General features: G+C 37.1%; 1 protein-coding gene across 7 annotated transcripts in view; it reads right to left on the bottom strand.

The window, feature by feature from the left end:
• Positions 1 to 16,540, bottom strand: part of Chd9 (chromodomain helicase DNA binding protein 9) — a 150,690-nt gene that overhangs the window by 66,612 nt on the left and 67,538 nt on the right. For all 7 annotated transcript variants that reach the window (XM_042689983.1, XM_042689985.1, XM_042689984.1 and 4 more), the window contains 5 exons: positions 14,933 to 15,019; positions 14,602 to 14,739; positions 10,416 to 10,537; positions 6,116 to 6,359; positions 136 to 312 (listed from right to left, as the gene is read on the bottom strand). In XM_042689983.1, the coding sequence (XP_042545917.1) occupies positions 136 to 312; positions 6,116 to 6,359; positions 10,416 to 10,537; positions 14,602 to 14,739; positions 14,933 to 15,019 (768 nt within the window). The remainder of the gene's footprint in view (positions 1 to 135; positions 313 to 6,115; positions 6,360 to 10,415; positions 10,538 to 14,601; positions 14,740 to 14,932; positions 15,020 to 16,540) is intronic.

The raw sequence follows: 16,540 nt of genomic DNA, 5'->3' as shown, positions 1-16,540 counted from the left end.
TCTATACTTAAAATTAATATATTTATATAATTTATTGTTTAGTATAGTTACAAATTTTTACACTTTAAATACTATAAATGTAAACTAAATAAATTAGATATGTAAACTAAATTAATTAAAAAATTAGTTACTTACCAGATTCATGAGTTTCAAGCCTTCCAGTAGTTTACAATTTTTATTTTTTAACCTGTGTGCTTCATCAATTATCACACATCGCCATTCAATGGCATTAAGCTCACCACAGCCCCCAAGAATCATTTCAAATGTGGTGATGATAGCTTGGAATCTGTAAGCTCCTCGTATGATACGCCCCTAGAAATAACAACACACAGCTAGAATATACTTGAACTTTTTAGTCCTGCAAAATGACATAAAATGGCATAAAAGCACATTGGCATTTTATATAAATTATTTCTTACTGAAAATTTTACATAAATACAGACACAATGAAATTTGTTGTATTTTCGGTCATCTTGTCAAAAGAAACATGGATATATCTTTATATTATTGTAAATTATATTCAAATAAATATTATTAGTAAAATGTGTCAGAAAAATATTAAGATTTGGGCTGGGAAGGTGGCTTAGTGGTAGAGTGCTTGTCTGGCATTCATGAAGCCCTGGGTTCATTTCCTCCGTACCACTTACACAGAAAAAGCTGGAGGTGGCGCTGTGACTCAAGTGGTAGAGTGCTACCTTTGAGCAAAAGATCTGGGACAGTGCCCAAACTGATTTCAAGCCCCAGGGCTGGTCATAAATAAATAAATAAATATATAAGACATAATAATTTACATCAATAAATGGGTATTTAAATACAAATATTTAATACTTCAATCCATGCATTCATACTTCGAATGATAAAAAAGTAAGGAATATCAAACTAATGGTCCAAATAATTTGTACAGGTAACATTTTTTTTGGGGGGGGGGTCCGGTCGTGAGGCCTGAACTCTGGGCCTGGGTGCAGTCCCTCAGCTCTTCAGCTCAAGGCTAGCGCTCTACCATTTGAGCCACAGTGCCACTTCCGGCTTTTTTCCTATGTGGTGGTGAGGAATTAAACCCAGGGCCTCAGGCATGCAAGGCAAGCGCTCTACCACTGAGCTACCTTCCCAGCCCTGTACAGGTAACATTTTTTTTTAAAATTTAATTTAATTTTATTTGTGAACATACTGTACAGAGGGGCTACAATTACATGGGCAGGATAATGCGTACATTTCTTACCAAGCATTGCAGCCTCCTCCTTTGTTTACCCTTCACCTCTCTTCCCAGCCTCCCCCCTCCCCCCCAATCCCAATCCTTCTCCTTCCCCTCCCCCCCCCCCCCCCCCCCCCCCCCCCCGCACCGACATTGTAAAGCTCGTTTTGGACATGACAACTTGTACTTCTCATTGTTGCAACAGGTCCACCTTGTACAGGTAACATTTTATAAGTGCCTTTATGCCTGACTGTTCTAGTTGCTAGTGACAGAGCAGTTACAAAAAAAAAAAAAAGAAGAAGAAGACAATAGTAATTATCTAAGTTAAACTAACAATTTGATAGCATGGATACAGAATATAGTCAATAAGAAAACCAGTTTTGACTTAGTATGCAGTAAGAATATGACATCAAACGAAGGTTGAAATAAAAGTATAGGGTCAGAGGTGACCAGTGCAATGTTACATATGGTGGTTGAAAGAACATTTTTGAGAAGTGACACATGAGCTATGACCTGAAGATGATGGAAACATAGTGATATCCAAAAACTTAGAAGAACACATCTTCTTAGTAAAAGAGGCTTTGATAACATTCAGATTAACATCAAGAATCCAGTGATTGAAACTTAGTGATTGGGGAAGAAAGGATCAGGCAGACAGTATAAGAACTTGAATGCTATATAATAAAGGCTTTTGGCTCTCAATTGATCAAGAAGCTAAAAAAATCTGAAAAGAATCCCTTTGGCTGTTGTGGTTGCACAGTCTGGAAAGGCCAAGGATGTCATAATAATGCAAGCTAAAAATCATCATGAGCTGTGGACAATTATAGATATATTTTGAGGTAGTTACATGCTAGGTGTGGAGTGAGAAGACTCAGATTAGACTCTCAAATCTTTAGCTTAAACGATTTAGAGTTACTGTTTACTGGCATGAGAAAATTCATGATTTTAATTTTGTATATGTTATACTGAAATCTCTAGTAGATAAAATTGGAGTAGTTAAGTATGTATTTAGAAACTACTCTGAAATTCAGAAAAAAGTTCAGACTTGGTGATAGATTTGGAATAGTACAGACATAATCTAAGGTGTTTATACCAATGAAATCTGTCAGTAAATGGGCACAGATACAAGACACTGTTAGGAATGATCCCTGGTCATGCCATAGTTCAGATGAGTCAGAAATGACAACGATCTGGGAAAGGAAGCTTGACAAGAAAAACATGATAATACAAGAAAACAAGTTTATTAACAAATTAGATTATTAAAATGAGAATGACAACATAAACTATGAGGTATTGATAGAAAATGTTAAAAATTGTGTGCTTTGATTTACTTTTTTGTTCTTTAAATTAGTTTATATTGGCTACTTAAGTTCAATACTAGCTCCATTACTAAGAGAGGTATAAAGTATAAATCTACGGCATTTGCAAAACTCAAAATCAGGACTCCAGTGGGGCAGACTTATTAACCTTAGTTTTGCTCTATAATTTTAGGGCAATCTAGATTTTTTTTTTTTGGTCTTGAACTTTTGGTCTTTTTTGGGGGGGACTTGAACTCTGGGCTGAATGCTGTCCCTCAGCTCTTCAGCTCAAGGCTAGCACTCTGCCACTTGAGCCACAGCACCCTTCCGGTTTTCTAAGTGGTTTATTGGAGATAAGAGTCTCATGGACTTTCCTGCCTGGGCTGTCTTTGAACCGCGATCCTCAGATCTCAGCCTCCTGAGTAGCTAGGATTACAGGCATGAGCCACTGGTGCCTGGCCCAATCTAGATAATTTTATCTCACTGTTCTATCATGTGTAAAGTGGGTATAATATCTGTTTTATATTAACATTATAAAGATTAAATGGAAGAACATATGTCAACTATTTAGAAGAATGACTTGAAAATAGTACTCAATAAATGTCTATTACCGTTATTATTTTTGCTGATTTTCTCCAAGCACCTGGAAAATTTTAGCAGCATTACTACTGCTGGTTTTTCCCGACCTGATCATGGCGCTTGAACTCAGGGCCTGGGAGCTGCCCCTGAGATGATATGCACTCAAAGCTAGCGCTCTACCATTTGACCCACATCGCCACCTCCAGCTTTTTCTGAGTAGTGTATTGGAGATAAAAGTTAGAGACATTTCTGCCTGGGCTGGCTTTGAACCTCAATCCTCAGATCTCAGCATCCTGAGTAGCTAGAATTACAGGCATCAGCCATCAGCACCTGTCTATTAGTACTGATTTTTGTTTTATTTTATTTATTTATTTTGGCAGTCCTGGGGCTTGAACTTAGGGCCTGAGCACTATCCCTGAGCTTCTATTGCTCTAAGGTTAGCACTCTACCACTCGAGCCATAGTGGCACTTCCAGCTTTTTCTGTTTATGTGGTACTTAGGAATCAAACTCAGGGCTTCATGCATGCTAGGCAAGCACTCTAACACTAAGCCACATTTACAGTCCCTATAACTACTGATTTTTAAGGTGAACAATAACTTGAAAAAGGCAGAAGGAAATATTCAGTTAATTTGCATTAAATTTTATTTGTAAGACAAACCTAAAAATTATGTCTACAATTGCAATGCATATCTATTTTCCTCATTGCATGAAATACCTTATATTTTTGAAATGCAAAACCTCTGCAGTAATATCTTAGAAGCTACAACATATACCATAAAAATACATTTAGGATATATATATATATATATATATAATTATTACTCAGTTCATTACACAAGAGTATATCTGCTTTGAGCTATCATATTTATAAGAAATTATGATATCTATTAAAATAATAATTTTGCTTTAATACTACATACATTTACAATTAAGAATGAAAAACCACTATGGGCTCAAATCAAATTGCAACCTTAGATATCATAAACTCCAATTATGCTAAGATAGTAGTTTTCAATATAGCTGAGGAATAATTTAAAGGATTATATAGATGTTTAATTTCATGCACCTGCAGTTGTTCTAGCTTTGGAAGCAGGAGGGAAAATGTGGTCACAGAAACGAAATTAGTTCAATCAAAGTTGGCCTCAAATAGGGAGAAAAATGCATTGTAATTCATACGCAAAAGCAGAAAGCCTATGAGATGCTCCAACTTCAGTTTCTTTCTTTCTTTCTTTCTTTTTTTTGGGTCCAGTTGTGGGGCCTGAACTCAGGGCCTGGGCGCTGTCCCTCAGCTCTTCAGCTCAAGGCTAGCACTCTACCACTTGAGCCACAGTGCCACTTCCAGCTTTTTTCTTTTTGCTTATGTGGTGCTGAGGAATCAAACCCAGGGCCTCATGCATGCAAGGCAAGAGCTCTACCACTGAGCCACCTTCCCAGCCCCTCCAACTTCAGTTTCTAATGTATCATATTACCTGGCCATATGCTGCATTATTTTAAAATAGAACAATGAAACAATGAATCAACACACACACACACACACACACACACACACACACACACACACACACACACACACACACACACACACACACACACACACACACACACACACACACACACACACACACACACACACACACACACACACACACACACACACACACCCTGTGCTAATGAGACAGAATGCCAGAAAATAAACCTCATCTAAATAAAAGAGTAAAATTCAGTATGAATTGGAAATGGTTTGTTTTTACTTTGTTTCTTATTCTTTTTGATGTTTATCAAAAATTTTGTAACATCAAGTCTGCAATTTGGAACTTTGTGTTTTCTAGCCTTAAGTTCCTGTAATAGATCGGCTCTTGGATAAATAGAAAAAGCCCCTCTTAAAAGGTAACTGGCTAGCCGGGCGCTGGTGGCTCACGCCTGTAATCCTAGCTACTCAGGAGGCTGAGATCTGAGGATCGCGGTTCAAAGCCAGCCCGGGCAGGAGAGACCGTGAGACTCCTATCTCCAATAAACCACCAGAAAACCGGAAGTGGCGCTGTAGCTCAAGTGGTAGAGCGCTCGCCTTGAGCTGAAGAGCTGAGGGACAGCGCCCAGGCCCAGAGTTCAAGCCCCACGACTGACAAAAAAAAAAAAAAGGTAACTGGCTAACACAAAATAGAAAATGTTCTCCCATAACACAAGAAAATAGAAAACCATCATATCATTAAAGTAGCTAAGCCTAATAGGAACAGCTGAAAGAATGCTAAGATCATTATACAAAACTAAACAAAACAAATGATCCCAAAATTAATTAATCTTTTCTTCTTTTTTCAGCACTGGAGATTAGGACATTCTGCAGATTAGGCAATCATTCTATGATTGAGCTATACCCTCAGATCACAAACCAAAAAAATCACTGAACACAAATGCACTAAAAATAAAAAAGAATCTATGTTTTCTCACTTCAATTGGCATTAAAATCCATAGTTTGCTTAAAGACTAAATGTTAAACGTAGGGGTGAAAAAAGCCAGGAGATGGTCACAGAGACACATTTCTAGAAATAAAACCAGTGAGTATTTAAAGGCAGCAAAAATTACACTTGCCAAAAATGAAAATTACAATAATAAATCAGCATACTGTTAGAGAACTTCAGCATTAAAATTTACCCATTGTTCTTTTAGCTATTAAAATCTAATGCAATATAAATAAAATCACATAATCTATCATTTAACTATGAAGTTAAAATCTATCTTAAATTTAAAGTAATTGGTATGCAATGCTTATCTTTATCAGCCCTGATCGTTTTCTTTTTTTGGGGGGGGGGGGTCCGGTCGTGGGCCTGAAATCTGGGCCTGGGTGCTGTCCCTCAGTTCTTTAGCTCAAGGCTAGCTCTCTACCACTTGAGCCACAGCACCACTTCCGGTTTTTTTTCCCCTGCTTATGTGGTGCTGAGGAATCGAACCCAGAGCCTCATGCATGCAAGGCAAGAGCTCTACCACTGAGAGCCACCTTCCTAGCCCAAGCCCTGTTCTTTTAAACAAGTAAAATCATTAATACCATACCTGTGAATCCCTGAAGTACATCTCATATTGCTGTATCATCTGTCTGCTAATTAGGCTCCCATGATAAACCACAACATTAATATCAGTCCACGTACGAAATTCTCTCTCCCAGTTTGCAATGGTAGAAAGAGGTGCAATAATCAGGAAAGGTCCTTTTAAGCCAGTCAGAAGGATTTCATGGAGGAACGTAATTGATTGAATGGTTTTCCCAAGACCCATTTCATCTGCTAAAATGCAGTTTCGCCTGAAATAAACAAATATCCATGTACACATTGGGTTTTTCTGTAAACTACAATGTTTTTAAAGACATACAAAATAAGCAAAGATCCAATTAAAATGTTTGCATTTATAAAACAAAAGTTGCTGAAGTGCAGAGTAAGATAAAACTATAAGTTTATTATGATCCTGTAGAGGGGAAACTAAAGATTTTTGTAGCTCCAAATAAAGATATGGCACATTAAGTATTTGATTTTTTAAAAAAAAGGGTAAAAAGGCAATGGTAAAATAAATATTATTTATTCAGGAAGCATTTATTAAATACCTTCTATTATCTCAGGACAGTATGAGAAGATGGGATACAAAAGAAATAGAACATGTTCTCTGCCTTCCAGGGGAGCTTGTATCTATTAGAGAAGCAGACATGCAAATACATAAATAAATAATCATGCTTTGTGCTACTGTAGAAGCACAAATACACTATTGGTTTTCTACCTTGGCTGTGCATTAGAAGAGCCTACAGAGCTTGAAAAAAAACAGATAACCAGGTCTCTCCCCTATTTTCTGACTTAATATGTATGAATTAAGATAAAATAAATTATAATTTTTAAATAAACTTTACAGATGGTTATGATATGTGGCTTGAGAAGAAGAATCATAATGAAATTCATTATGGATATTGAGAGAGGTAAGTAAAAAACTGACTAGAATAAATGAGAGAATAACTCTTCAGTCAAGTTCAGTTATGAGATGGATTCTGCCAAAGGACAAAGCAAAGATGCAAAAGGGTAAAAAATCATGTCCAACTGGGGGAACAAAAGTCTGATTAACCTTGTGAGGAGAGAAAGGTGAAGAGAGATGAGATTAACTTAGTAAGTAGGCATGATAAGTTGAAGAGGGTAGATACCATTTTTTTTAGCACAACTGGAAGCACTGACAAATCTTAAAAATAAATGCAATAAGGTTTGTATGTTAAGCTTTATCCTGTCACTACTATGCAAGGTAAAGGGTGAGATGACTAGATAGAAATGATTAATTGGTAATTAATGATTATACTGAAGGAAAGAAAAGTTGTGGACATTTGGACTGGTAGGGAAGGAGTAAAAGACAGAACTTAAGTCAGAGTTAATCCTGAATTCGAATGAATTGGCCATAGCCACCGACTTGATGTATGGAGTGGAGGATGACAGATTTCAGTTTGGGTAACTAAATAAACTGTATTATTAACCAGGATGGAAAATATGGAGGAAGAGCAAGTTTGATATAGAAGAAAAGGAAACTGGTAAGATTAATTTGGAATCTTCCATGTTTAAAGAATTGCTAAGGTAGAAATTCAAATACTAAGAGGCAAAAAGAAATATGGGCCCAGAGATCAAAATCTTACTTACAGATAACAAGTATAGAAGCATTAACATATTATTAGGAAGTGAAGACAATATACCTGAGGGAAAACAAACATAATCTGAGACCTAAAGGTTAAAACCTGGTGTAAGAAAAAGTGACATTTAAATGACAGACAAAATAGGATCCTACAGATACTGAACAGTCACAGGAGTACTGCAGAGCTTGGCGAATCATAGTGGAAACTGTTAGTAGTTAGAGTAAGGAGGAAGTTTAAAAGAGGAAGGAGGGGTAATTCCTCTCCAATAAAACAGAGTGTAAATTAGAGCTAAAGAATATAGTAAGGAATGGAAAATTAAGTTTCATATGAGAGAACAAAATTCAGACTACAACAGGTTCAAAAACAATTAGAGATGAAAAAATGGTGAGAGCTACTACAAGCTACTGTACCTAGAAATTTCCTTAAGAAATTACAAAGAAGCCGGGCGCTGGTGGCTCACGCCTGTAATCCTAGCTACTCAGGAGGCTGAGATCTGAGGATCGCGGTTCAAAGCCAGCCTGGGCAAGAAAGACCGTGAGACTCCTATCTCCAATAAACCACCAGAAAACCGGAAGTGGCGCTGTAGCTCAAGTGGTAGAGCGCTCGCCTTGAGCTGAAGAGCTGAGGGACAGCGCCCAGGCCCAGAGTTCAAGCCCCACGACCGACAAAAAAAAAAAAAAAAAAAAAAGAAATTACAAAGAGAACCTGAGGTAACTGGAAGGAAAAGCAGAGGCACAAATTAATTTTCTATTTTCATTTTATAGACAGGTTAACTCCATTTGCTTGCTAACTGAAGAGATAGTAACAATCTTTAATAATGGTTTGAAGACATATGAAAGAGAAAAATGGCTGGAGATGTGGTTCAGCAGTTGAACAACTAACCAGCAAGCATCAGGTCCTGAGTTCGAACACCAGTATGGTCAAAAAAAAAAAAAAAAAGAACAAAAACAAACATAAAAAGAAGACAAGGAGTGAATGAAGAATAAGCAGTAGTAGTGGTAACTGAATTCAGTGAAGCTCTGAAAGACAGAACAAGACGAATATATCAAGAATCCAAGAGAGAGTTGGGATCTAGTGATTCATGCTACAATACTAACTACTCACAAGACTGAGATGTAAGGATTGAATTTTGAAGCCAGCCTAAGCAGCAAAGTCCAGGAGACTCTAATCTACAATTAACCATCAAAAGTCATAAGTGGAGACTTGGCTCAAGTGGTAGAATACAAATAAGAGTGAAAAGGCTGAGTAAGGGTTCAAAATCTATATCACTGAATTCAAGACCCTAAACCAGTACAGAAAAAAAAAAAAAAAAAGACAGACAGACAAAAAGGAAGGAAGAAAGGAAGGAAAGAAGGAAGGAAGAAGGAAGGAAGGAAGGAAAAAAGAAGGAAGGAAGGAAGGAAGGAAGGAAAAAAAGCGAGGAATCATGATGAAGCTCATTACATAACACCTAATATATACAAGTCCCTGAATTCAATCCCTATCAGGAAAAAGAAAAAAAAAAATTAAGGTGGCATGATTAAACTTGGTCCTGAGTAAGAATTATTTTGAATTCTATCATGAGATTAGAAGCAAAGCTATAGATGGAGATATAATTATAGGTTTGGATGTGCAAACAGTGAAGAATTTTTAAATATTTGAAACCTATTTTCCTGTTTCGCTATGAAGCAGTCAAACAAAATGTGTAAAAAGGACAGGACTATGATAAAACATTGAAAGTTTAAAACAAACAATGTAGAAAATGGGACATGGTAATGATTAAAAAAAAAGACCAATTTTTAAAGGATTTGTTACTTTACATGGAAGATTCTTTTAGGAAAATGTAAACCAGAGGGAAGAGCACTGTATGGGCTTGTCATCACGTCATCTAATTGGGTCCAACAAATCACCATCACTAAGAAAAATGATTTTGAATAAAACTATAATCAAATTTTGCTATTATTCTAAGTAACAGTGATCTCATTTGCTCTTTCATATATTCTACTACTTTTCTCAATTGAGATACTACTTTTTATTTCTTTTGAAGTTATCTTTTCATCTCAATGAAGAACTTGAGATATAGTCTATAAAGTATTTTTAACAACTTGGAAAATAAATTATAATAAATGGGTTATTATGTTCCTATAATTTTATTTTTTATTCCTTATTAATTACTGACTTCATCAGAGACTTAAATAATAGAAATCTAAGGAAGGTATTGTGGCCAATAGCTATATTCCCTGCACTCAGAAGTCTGAGGCCAGTGGGTCATGAGTTTATGGCCAACTCAGGTTAAATAACAAGATTCAATGCAAAAAAGGGAGGGAAAGAGACAGGGACAGACAAAGACAGAGACATTGATATATATCTTCTTTTTACAGATATATAACATGTTCACAATTAACCAACAGAACCAAATATCAAGGGTTAATAGAAAATAGTATAAGTTTGAAAAGATGAAAACCACTTTATAATATAGAGATGTTTTAGATGTTTGAAATTTAATTATTAAATCTAAAGACATATTACCAATATACATTTAAAAGAAACAAATATAATTGACATCCTAACTTGAAATTTATGTATTTGTGCAAAGCAATTTCACTTTAAATAATGAAAATATAGCAACATCTTTACCTACTTTACTACATACATTGTGGTACATTAAAAAAAAAAAAAAAAAAGACACACTAAAAATGTTCCTGTTAGGATATACCTACATACCTATTGTACCAGTTGAACAAGAGCCAGTTAAGACCTTCTAGTTGATATTCCCTGAGTTGATTCCCATTTTTATAGTCCCTGGATTGATCTATTTTCTTCCAAATATTAGAGGGAGGACGATCCTTTGAGGAAAAAGGGAAGAATAAAAATTAAAATTAAAAAAAAGTGAATGATGTACATCATATGTCTAAAATTTCCATACAACTTCCTCAGGGCCAAAAGCTTTCCTTTAACATTTTTCCAATATAGCCAAGTGCCAGTGGCTCAATCCTGTAATCCTAACCACTCAGGAGACTGGGATCTAAGGATCAAGGTTCAAAGTTAGTGAGGACAGGAAACTACTGAAGAGTCACATCTACAGCACCAAAAAACCGGAAGTGGCGATGTTGCTCAAGTGGTAGAGCGTTAGCCTTGAGCTGAAGAGCTGAGGGACAGAGCCCAGGCCCAGAGTTCAGGCCCTTCGACCGGACCAAAACAAAAAACAAAAACAAAAAAAGCGCCAGGTATGGAGCTGTGGCTTGCGTGGTAGAATGCCTTGAGCTTTTAAAAAGCTCAAGGATAACATCCAGACCCTGAATTCAAGCCTCCCCAAATAAATAAGTAAAAGCACCAAAAAACAAACAGTTCAAAGCAGAAAAATCAGTGAGACTTTTTTTTGGGGCAGGGGGGGTCGATGGTGGCGTTTGAACTCTGGGCCTGGGCACTGTCTCTTAGCTCTTCAGCTAAAGGAGAGCACTCTACCACTTGAGCCACAGTGACACTTCCGGTTTTCTGTTGGTTTATTGGAGATAAGAGTCTCATAGACTTTTCTGCCAGACTGGCTTTGAACCCTGATCCTCAGATCTTAGCCTCCTGAGTAGCTAGGATTACAGGCATGAGCCACCAGTGCCAGGCTCAGTGAGACTTTATCTACAACACTAACAGCTGTGGAGCAGGGGCACAAATGGTAGAGTGGTAGCCATGAGCAAAAAAACTCAGGTACAATGCCAAAGTCCTGAGCTCAAGCTCAAGGACCAGTACCAAAAATAAAAATAAAAGAAATCTTTTTTTTTTTTAATTTAATTTTATTTTATGTGTGAACATACTGTTCAGAGGGGTTACGATTACATGGGCAGGATAATGCGTACATTTCTTGCCAAGCATTGCAGCCTCCTCCTTTGGTTAACCCTTCACATCCCTTCCCAGCCTCCCCCCTAATAAAAGAAATCTTAATGCAAGAGGTGTGGTGCCTAGTGAGCATAAGGCCATGCTTTCTAACTGTATTGCACCAAATATTAAAAAAAATAAACAAAAAATAACCCTGTATGCCTTTTAGTATACGGTGTAATAAGAAAATTTCTCAAAATTTCTAAAATAAAATTTACTCTTAACTTTAAAAAAATTGGTGGTAGTGAGTGGCACTGGATTTGACCTCAGATCATTACACTTAATAGGCTTCACTTGAATCACACCTTCAGCCCTTAAAAATTAAAATTAGGGCTGGGAATATGGCTTAGTAGAATGCTTGCATAGCATACATGGAGCCCTGGGTTCGATTCCTTAGTGCCACATAAAATGAAAGAGCTGGAAGTGGCACTGCGGCTCATGTGGTAGAGAACTAGCCTTGAGCAAAAAGAGCTATGGGATAGTGCCCAAGCCCTGAGTTCAAAACCCACAACCAGGGTGGGGAAAAAAAAGTGAAAACTAAGATCATATTGAAAATGAAAGACTGAATGTCTCCTCGTAACATCAACAATAAGGCAAAGATTTCCACTAGGATACCATTTTCAACATGTTACAGTAAGCTCTAAAAACAATAATCCAGGGGGCTGGGAACGTAGCTCAGTGGTAGAGTGCATGCCTTGCAAGCATGAGGCCCTGGGTTCGATTCCTCAGCACCACATAAACAGAAAAAGCCAGAAGTGGCGCTGTGGCTCCAGTGGTAGAGCGCTAGCCTTGAGCTGAAGAGCTGAGGGACAGTGCCCAGGCCCAGAGTTTAGGCCCCATGACCAGCAAAAAAAAAACAAACAAAAAAACAAAACAAAACAAAAAACCAATAATCCAATATGTAAAACATTGACCTCACTGAGACTGGGAAGAACTAAAATTATTCTATATTTATAAAAGATATGCCTGTGGAGAATCTATTTTTTAAAAGGTGTTGGAGGCTAGGTGGTAAGAGCATCAGCCAATGAGCAAAAGCATCAGATCCCAAGGATGAGTCCCCATCCCAGCCAAAAAAAAAAAAAAAGGTAAAATAACTAGTGACTCTGGCAAGGTTGTGTGTGTATAAAAGTCATTGATAAACCTCTATAAAAGTAACTTATAAACTTGGTGGTTCTCACATATAATCCAAGCTACTGAGAAGGATGAGATCCAGGGAACTGCAGTTAGAAGGCAGCATGAGCAGAAAAGTCTATGAGATTCTATCTCCAAAAAAATAGACACAAAACAAAAATAGCAAAAGCCATGGCTAAAGTGGCAGAACTATATCTAGTAAGCTTGAGGCCCTGAGTTCAAACTCCATAAATGGAGAAAAAAAAAAAAAGCAGAACAATCATAAATAAAGTAAAAAAAAATAACTATAACACATTTAGGAATAACCAATAAGTGGGATTAAAATTATGGTGAAAAAAATAATGAGGTAAATGAATAGAGGTATATAGAGATATATCTCATTTGTGACCTGAAAAAACACTGCTAATTACTCCCCAATTGAAGAACTAAGTGCTGTTCAAGGAGATATATACTCCATCCCATGAAATACTTTAGTATTTGAAAATAAAGCCAGTTGTAAGTGACTCATACCTGTATTCCTAGCTACTCAGGAGACTGAAAGTTGAGGATAGCAGTTCAAAGCCAATATAGGCAGGAATGTCCATGAGAATCTGATCTCCAATTAAACACAAAACACATAACACACATACACACACAAAATGAAAGTGGAGCTGTGGCTCAAGTGGTATAACTAGTCTTCAGCACAAAAGCTTAGGGATATCTTAGGGATATCATCCAGGTTTTGAGTTCAAATACGAGGACTAGCACATAAACAATCACACATGCATCACACACATACATACACACACACACAAACACACACAAACTTAAGAGTACTTCCTCAGTAAACTATACTCTTTAGAGAGTTCTTTTCAGTAAAACAAATACAATTAGTTTGGATTACAGACTAATTTACAGAATCTCAAAAAATATGTTATTTAATTTACATGCTATTGTATTTAACAAAAGTAGATGACAAAAATCAAAATCACAAGTCAGGTGTTGGTGGCTCATGCCTGTAACCGTAGCTACTCAGGAGGCTGAGATCTGAGGATGAAAGTTGAAAGACAGCTCAAGGGCTGCGAATATGGCTCAGTGGTAGAGTGCTTACATGAAGCCCAGGGTTCCATTCCTCAGTACCCCATAAACAGAAAAGGCTGGGAGTAGAACTGTGGCGCAAGTGGTAGAGCACTAGCCGTGAGCACAGAAGGCTCAGGAATAGAGCCTAAACCCTGAGTTCAAGCACCAGGTCTGGCAAAAATGAGAGAGAGAGAGAGAGAGAGGGAAAGAGACAGAGAGAGAGAAGAGAGAGGGGAGAGAGGGGGAAGGGGAGAGAGAGAGGAGGGAGAGAGGGGAGAGAGAGGGAGAGAGGGATAGTGGGAGGGATGGAGAGAGAGAGAGAGAGAGAGAGAGAGAGAGAGAGAGAGAGAGAGATGGTCAAGGCAGCTAGTCTGTGAAACTCTTGATTCCAATTAACTATCAGAGAACAAGAAATGGAGCTGTGGCTGAAAATGCTAGAGCATTATCCTTGAGTGAGGAAGCTCAGGACAACACCCAGGTCCTTAGTTCAAGACCCATAACCTACCAAAAACTAAAGTAGACAGACAGACAGATAGAAAATACCCACACAGACAAGTGCAAAAGAGTGTAAGTTGAGGGGCTGGGAAGGTGGTTCAGTGGTAGAGTGCTTGCCTTGCATGCAGGAGGCCCTGGGTTCGATTCCTCAGCACCACATAAGCAAAAAGAAAAAAGCCGGAAGTGGTGCTGTGGCTCAAGTGGTAGAGCACTAGCCTTGAGCTGAAGAGCTCAGGCCCAGAGTTCAGGCCCCATGACCGGACCATCCCCCCCCCCCCCCAAAAAAGAATGTAAGTTGACATTAAGCCTATTAAAATATAGCACTAAGATTTATAAAGCTGACTAAAGCTCTTACCAAATGTCTTGTGTCAGGCCTTGCAGCTTGCAATTGTTCAAACTCTTCTATTTTTGCAAGATCTACATCTTCTTTTAATTCCCATGTACTATCTTCATATGGCAATGAGCACCACTTGACCAAATAGTAAATGACAGGCTAAAAAGAAATTTATTTTACCATTTTGAAAAAGAGAATATAGATTAAATAGATGTCAGTTAAAATAGTTTAAATATAACAATATAGATCGAAAACAAATTTTAACATCTTAAGACTTAACTGTTTTTTAAAGAGTATTATATTTTAATAGTTTTTTTCTTTAACTTTATGTATATTTTTACCAAATATTTACCTCACCAGTATCTTTATCTTCACAAAAAGAGACTTCTAATACTCTGTCTACTTCAACGTAGTCTGGATTAAATGGTTCTTCTTCCATCTAAATAAAATTAAAAAGTAACTTAATTGAAATATACAAAGATGTGAAAAGATAACAATAAAGATACATTTACTGGAGTTTTAGTACAGAATATAGAACCAGTTTAATTCCAATGAAATTAAAAAAAAATTTTTTTTTTCAGTTTAATTTCTAAAAGATATTTCAACCCAACTCATTTGCTCCTCCACCTATTCTTCTTGTATTTTCTTACTTGATAATGGAAATATAGTGCATTTCCATGTTCCACAGTGAATTACCTAAGACAATAATCTTAGATTCTATCTCTTTCTTTAATCCCCCACATCTAATAAATCACCAACTTGTGATTTATCTATTTTTATTTTTTTGGGTAAGACTGGCTTTCCTCATGTTGCCCAGGCTGGACTCAAACTCATGATCTGAAGCCTCAGACTAACTGAGTTACCAACATCTGCTACTGTGCTTGACTTTGTAGATTCTCCTGTTCCTTTTTCTTTTTTGTTGTTGCTGCTTATCAAACCCAAGCACTTATACACGAATAACAAATGGTCTAACCCTAAGCTCCATTTCCAACACAAACTCTACTTTTAACTCATTTCTTCTTCCCTGTTCTCATTGCTGCACCACTTTGTATATGGACCTTCAAGTACTAATGTCATCCTATAATTACTCCCTTGTCTTTAATATGTTTTCATATTGTCCCCAGAGCAATTCTTCTCAAATGCAAATTTTATATAATGCTCCCTTGCTTGAAACCCTTCACTGATTCTCCCTTTTGAAGGACTAAAATGAAAGCAGTATTCGTGGAAACAAACAGAACCTTTCTTTTCTCCAGCTTCATCTCCTATTGCTTTCAACAACTTTACCCAGTTTCTATGCACCCAAGAAACAAAAACATGTTTTATGTTTTTTATGTTCAAGAACATGTTTTTCATGTTCTACCACAGCTTAGTTTTATCCTAATTTTTCTCTCTTCTGACTAAACTGCTTTTCCTTCTCTTGTCTGCTTGGGCATTTTATACTCATTCTTGAGAGTCTTACTTTCAACAGCTATCTTTCTTGGCTATATTTGTTGGCCTCTTCTACTAGTGTGCACTCCATAGCTCTGTCTGTACTTCTCTTCACAATCTTAAACTTCCCTTGAATAATCTAATATGTCCACAGTTTTATATAAGACAGGCTGATAACAAGGCCTAGCCCAACATGAGGGTAAGAATATGGTACCTTAAGAATCAAAAAAGATCAAGCATAGGGGGCTCACGCTTGTGATCTCAGCTAATTAGGAAATGGAGAACAGAAGGCCATTTTGATGCCAGTCTGGGCAAAAAGTTAGTAAGACCTCCATCTCAACAAAGTAAGCATTGTGGTATGTGCATGTTGGTCCTTCTTAAAAAGAAAAAAAAAAAAAATCCCAAAAGATCCTATCTAAAAAATAGGCTAAAATGAAAAGAGCTGAAAACACCAGCACTGACCCCTGCCACACCACAATAATAAATAAATGAATAAGTCCATGTATAGAGGCACATGTGGTAATCCTAGCAA

This window comes from Dipodomys spectabilis, unplaced genomic scaffold (assembly GCF_019054845.1).
Source record: "Dipodomys spectabilis isolate Male_0828 unplaced genomic scaffold, ASM1905484v1 ptg000130l, whole genome shotgun sequence".
NCBI lineage: Eukaryota > Metazoa > Chordata > Mammalia > Rodentia > Heteromyidae > Dipodomys > Dipodomys spectabilis.
This window is presented reverse-complemented; position numbering and strand designations above follow the sequence as displayed.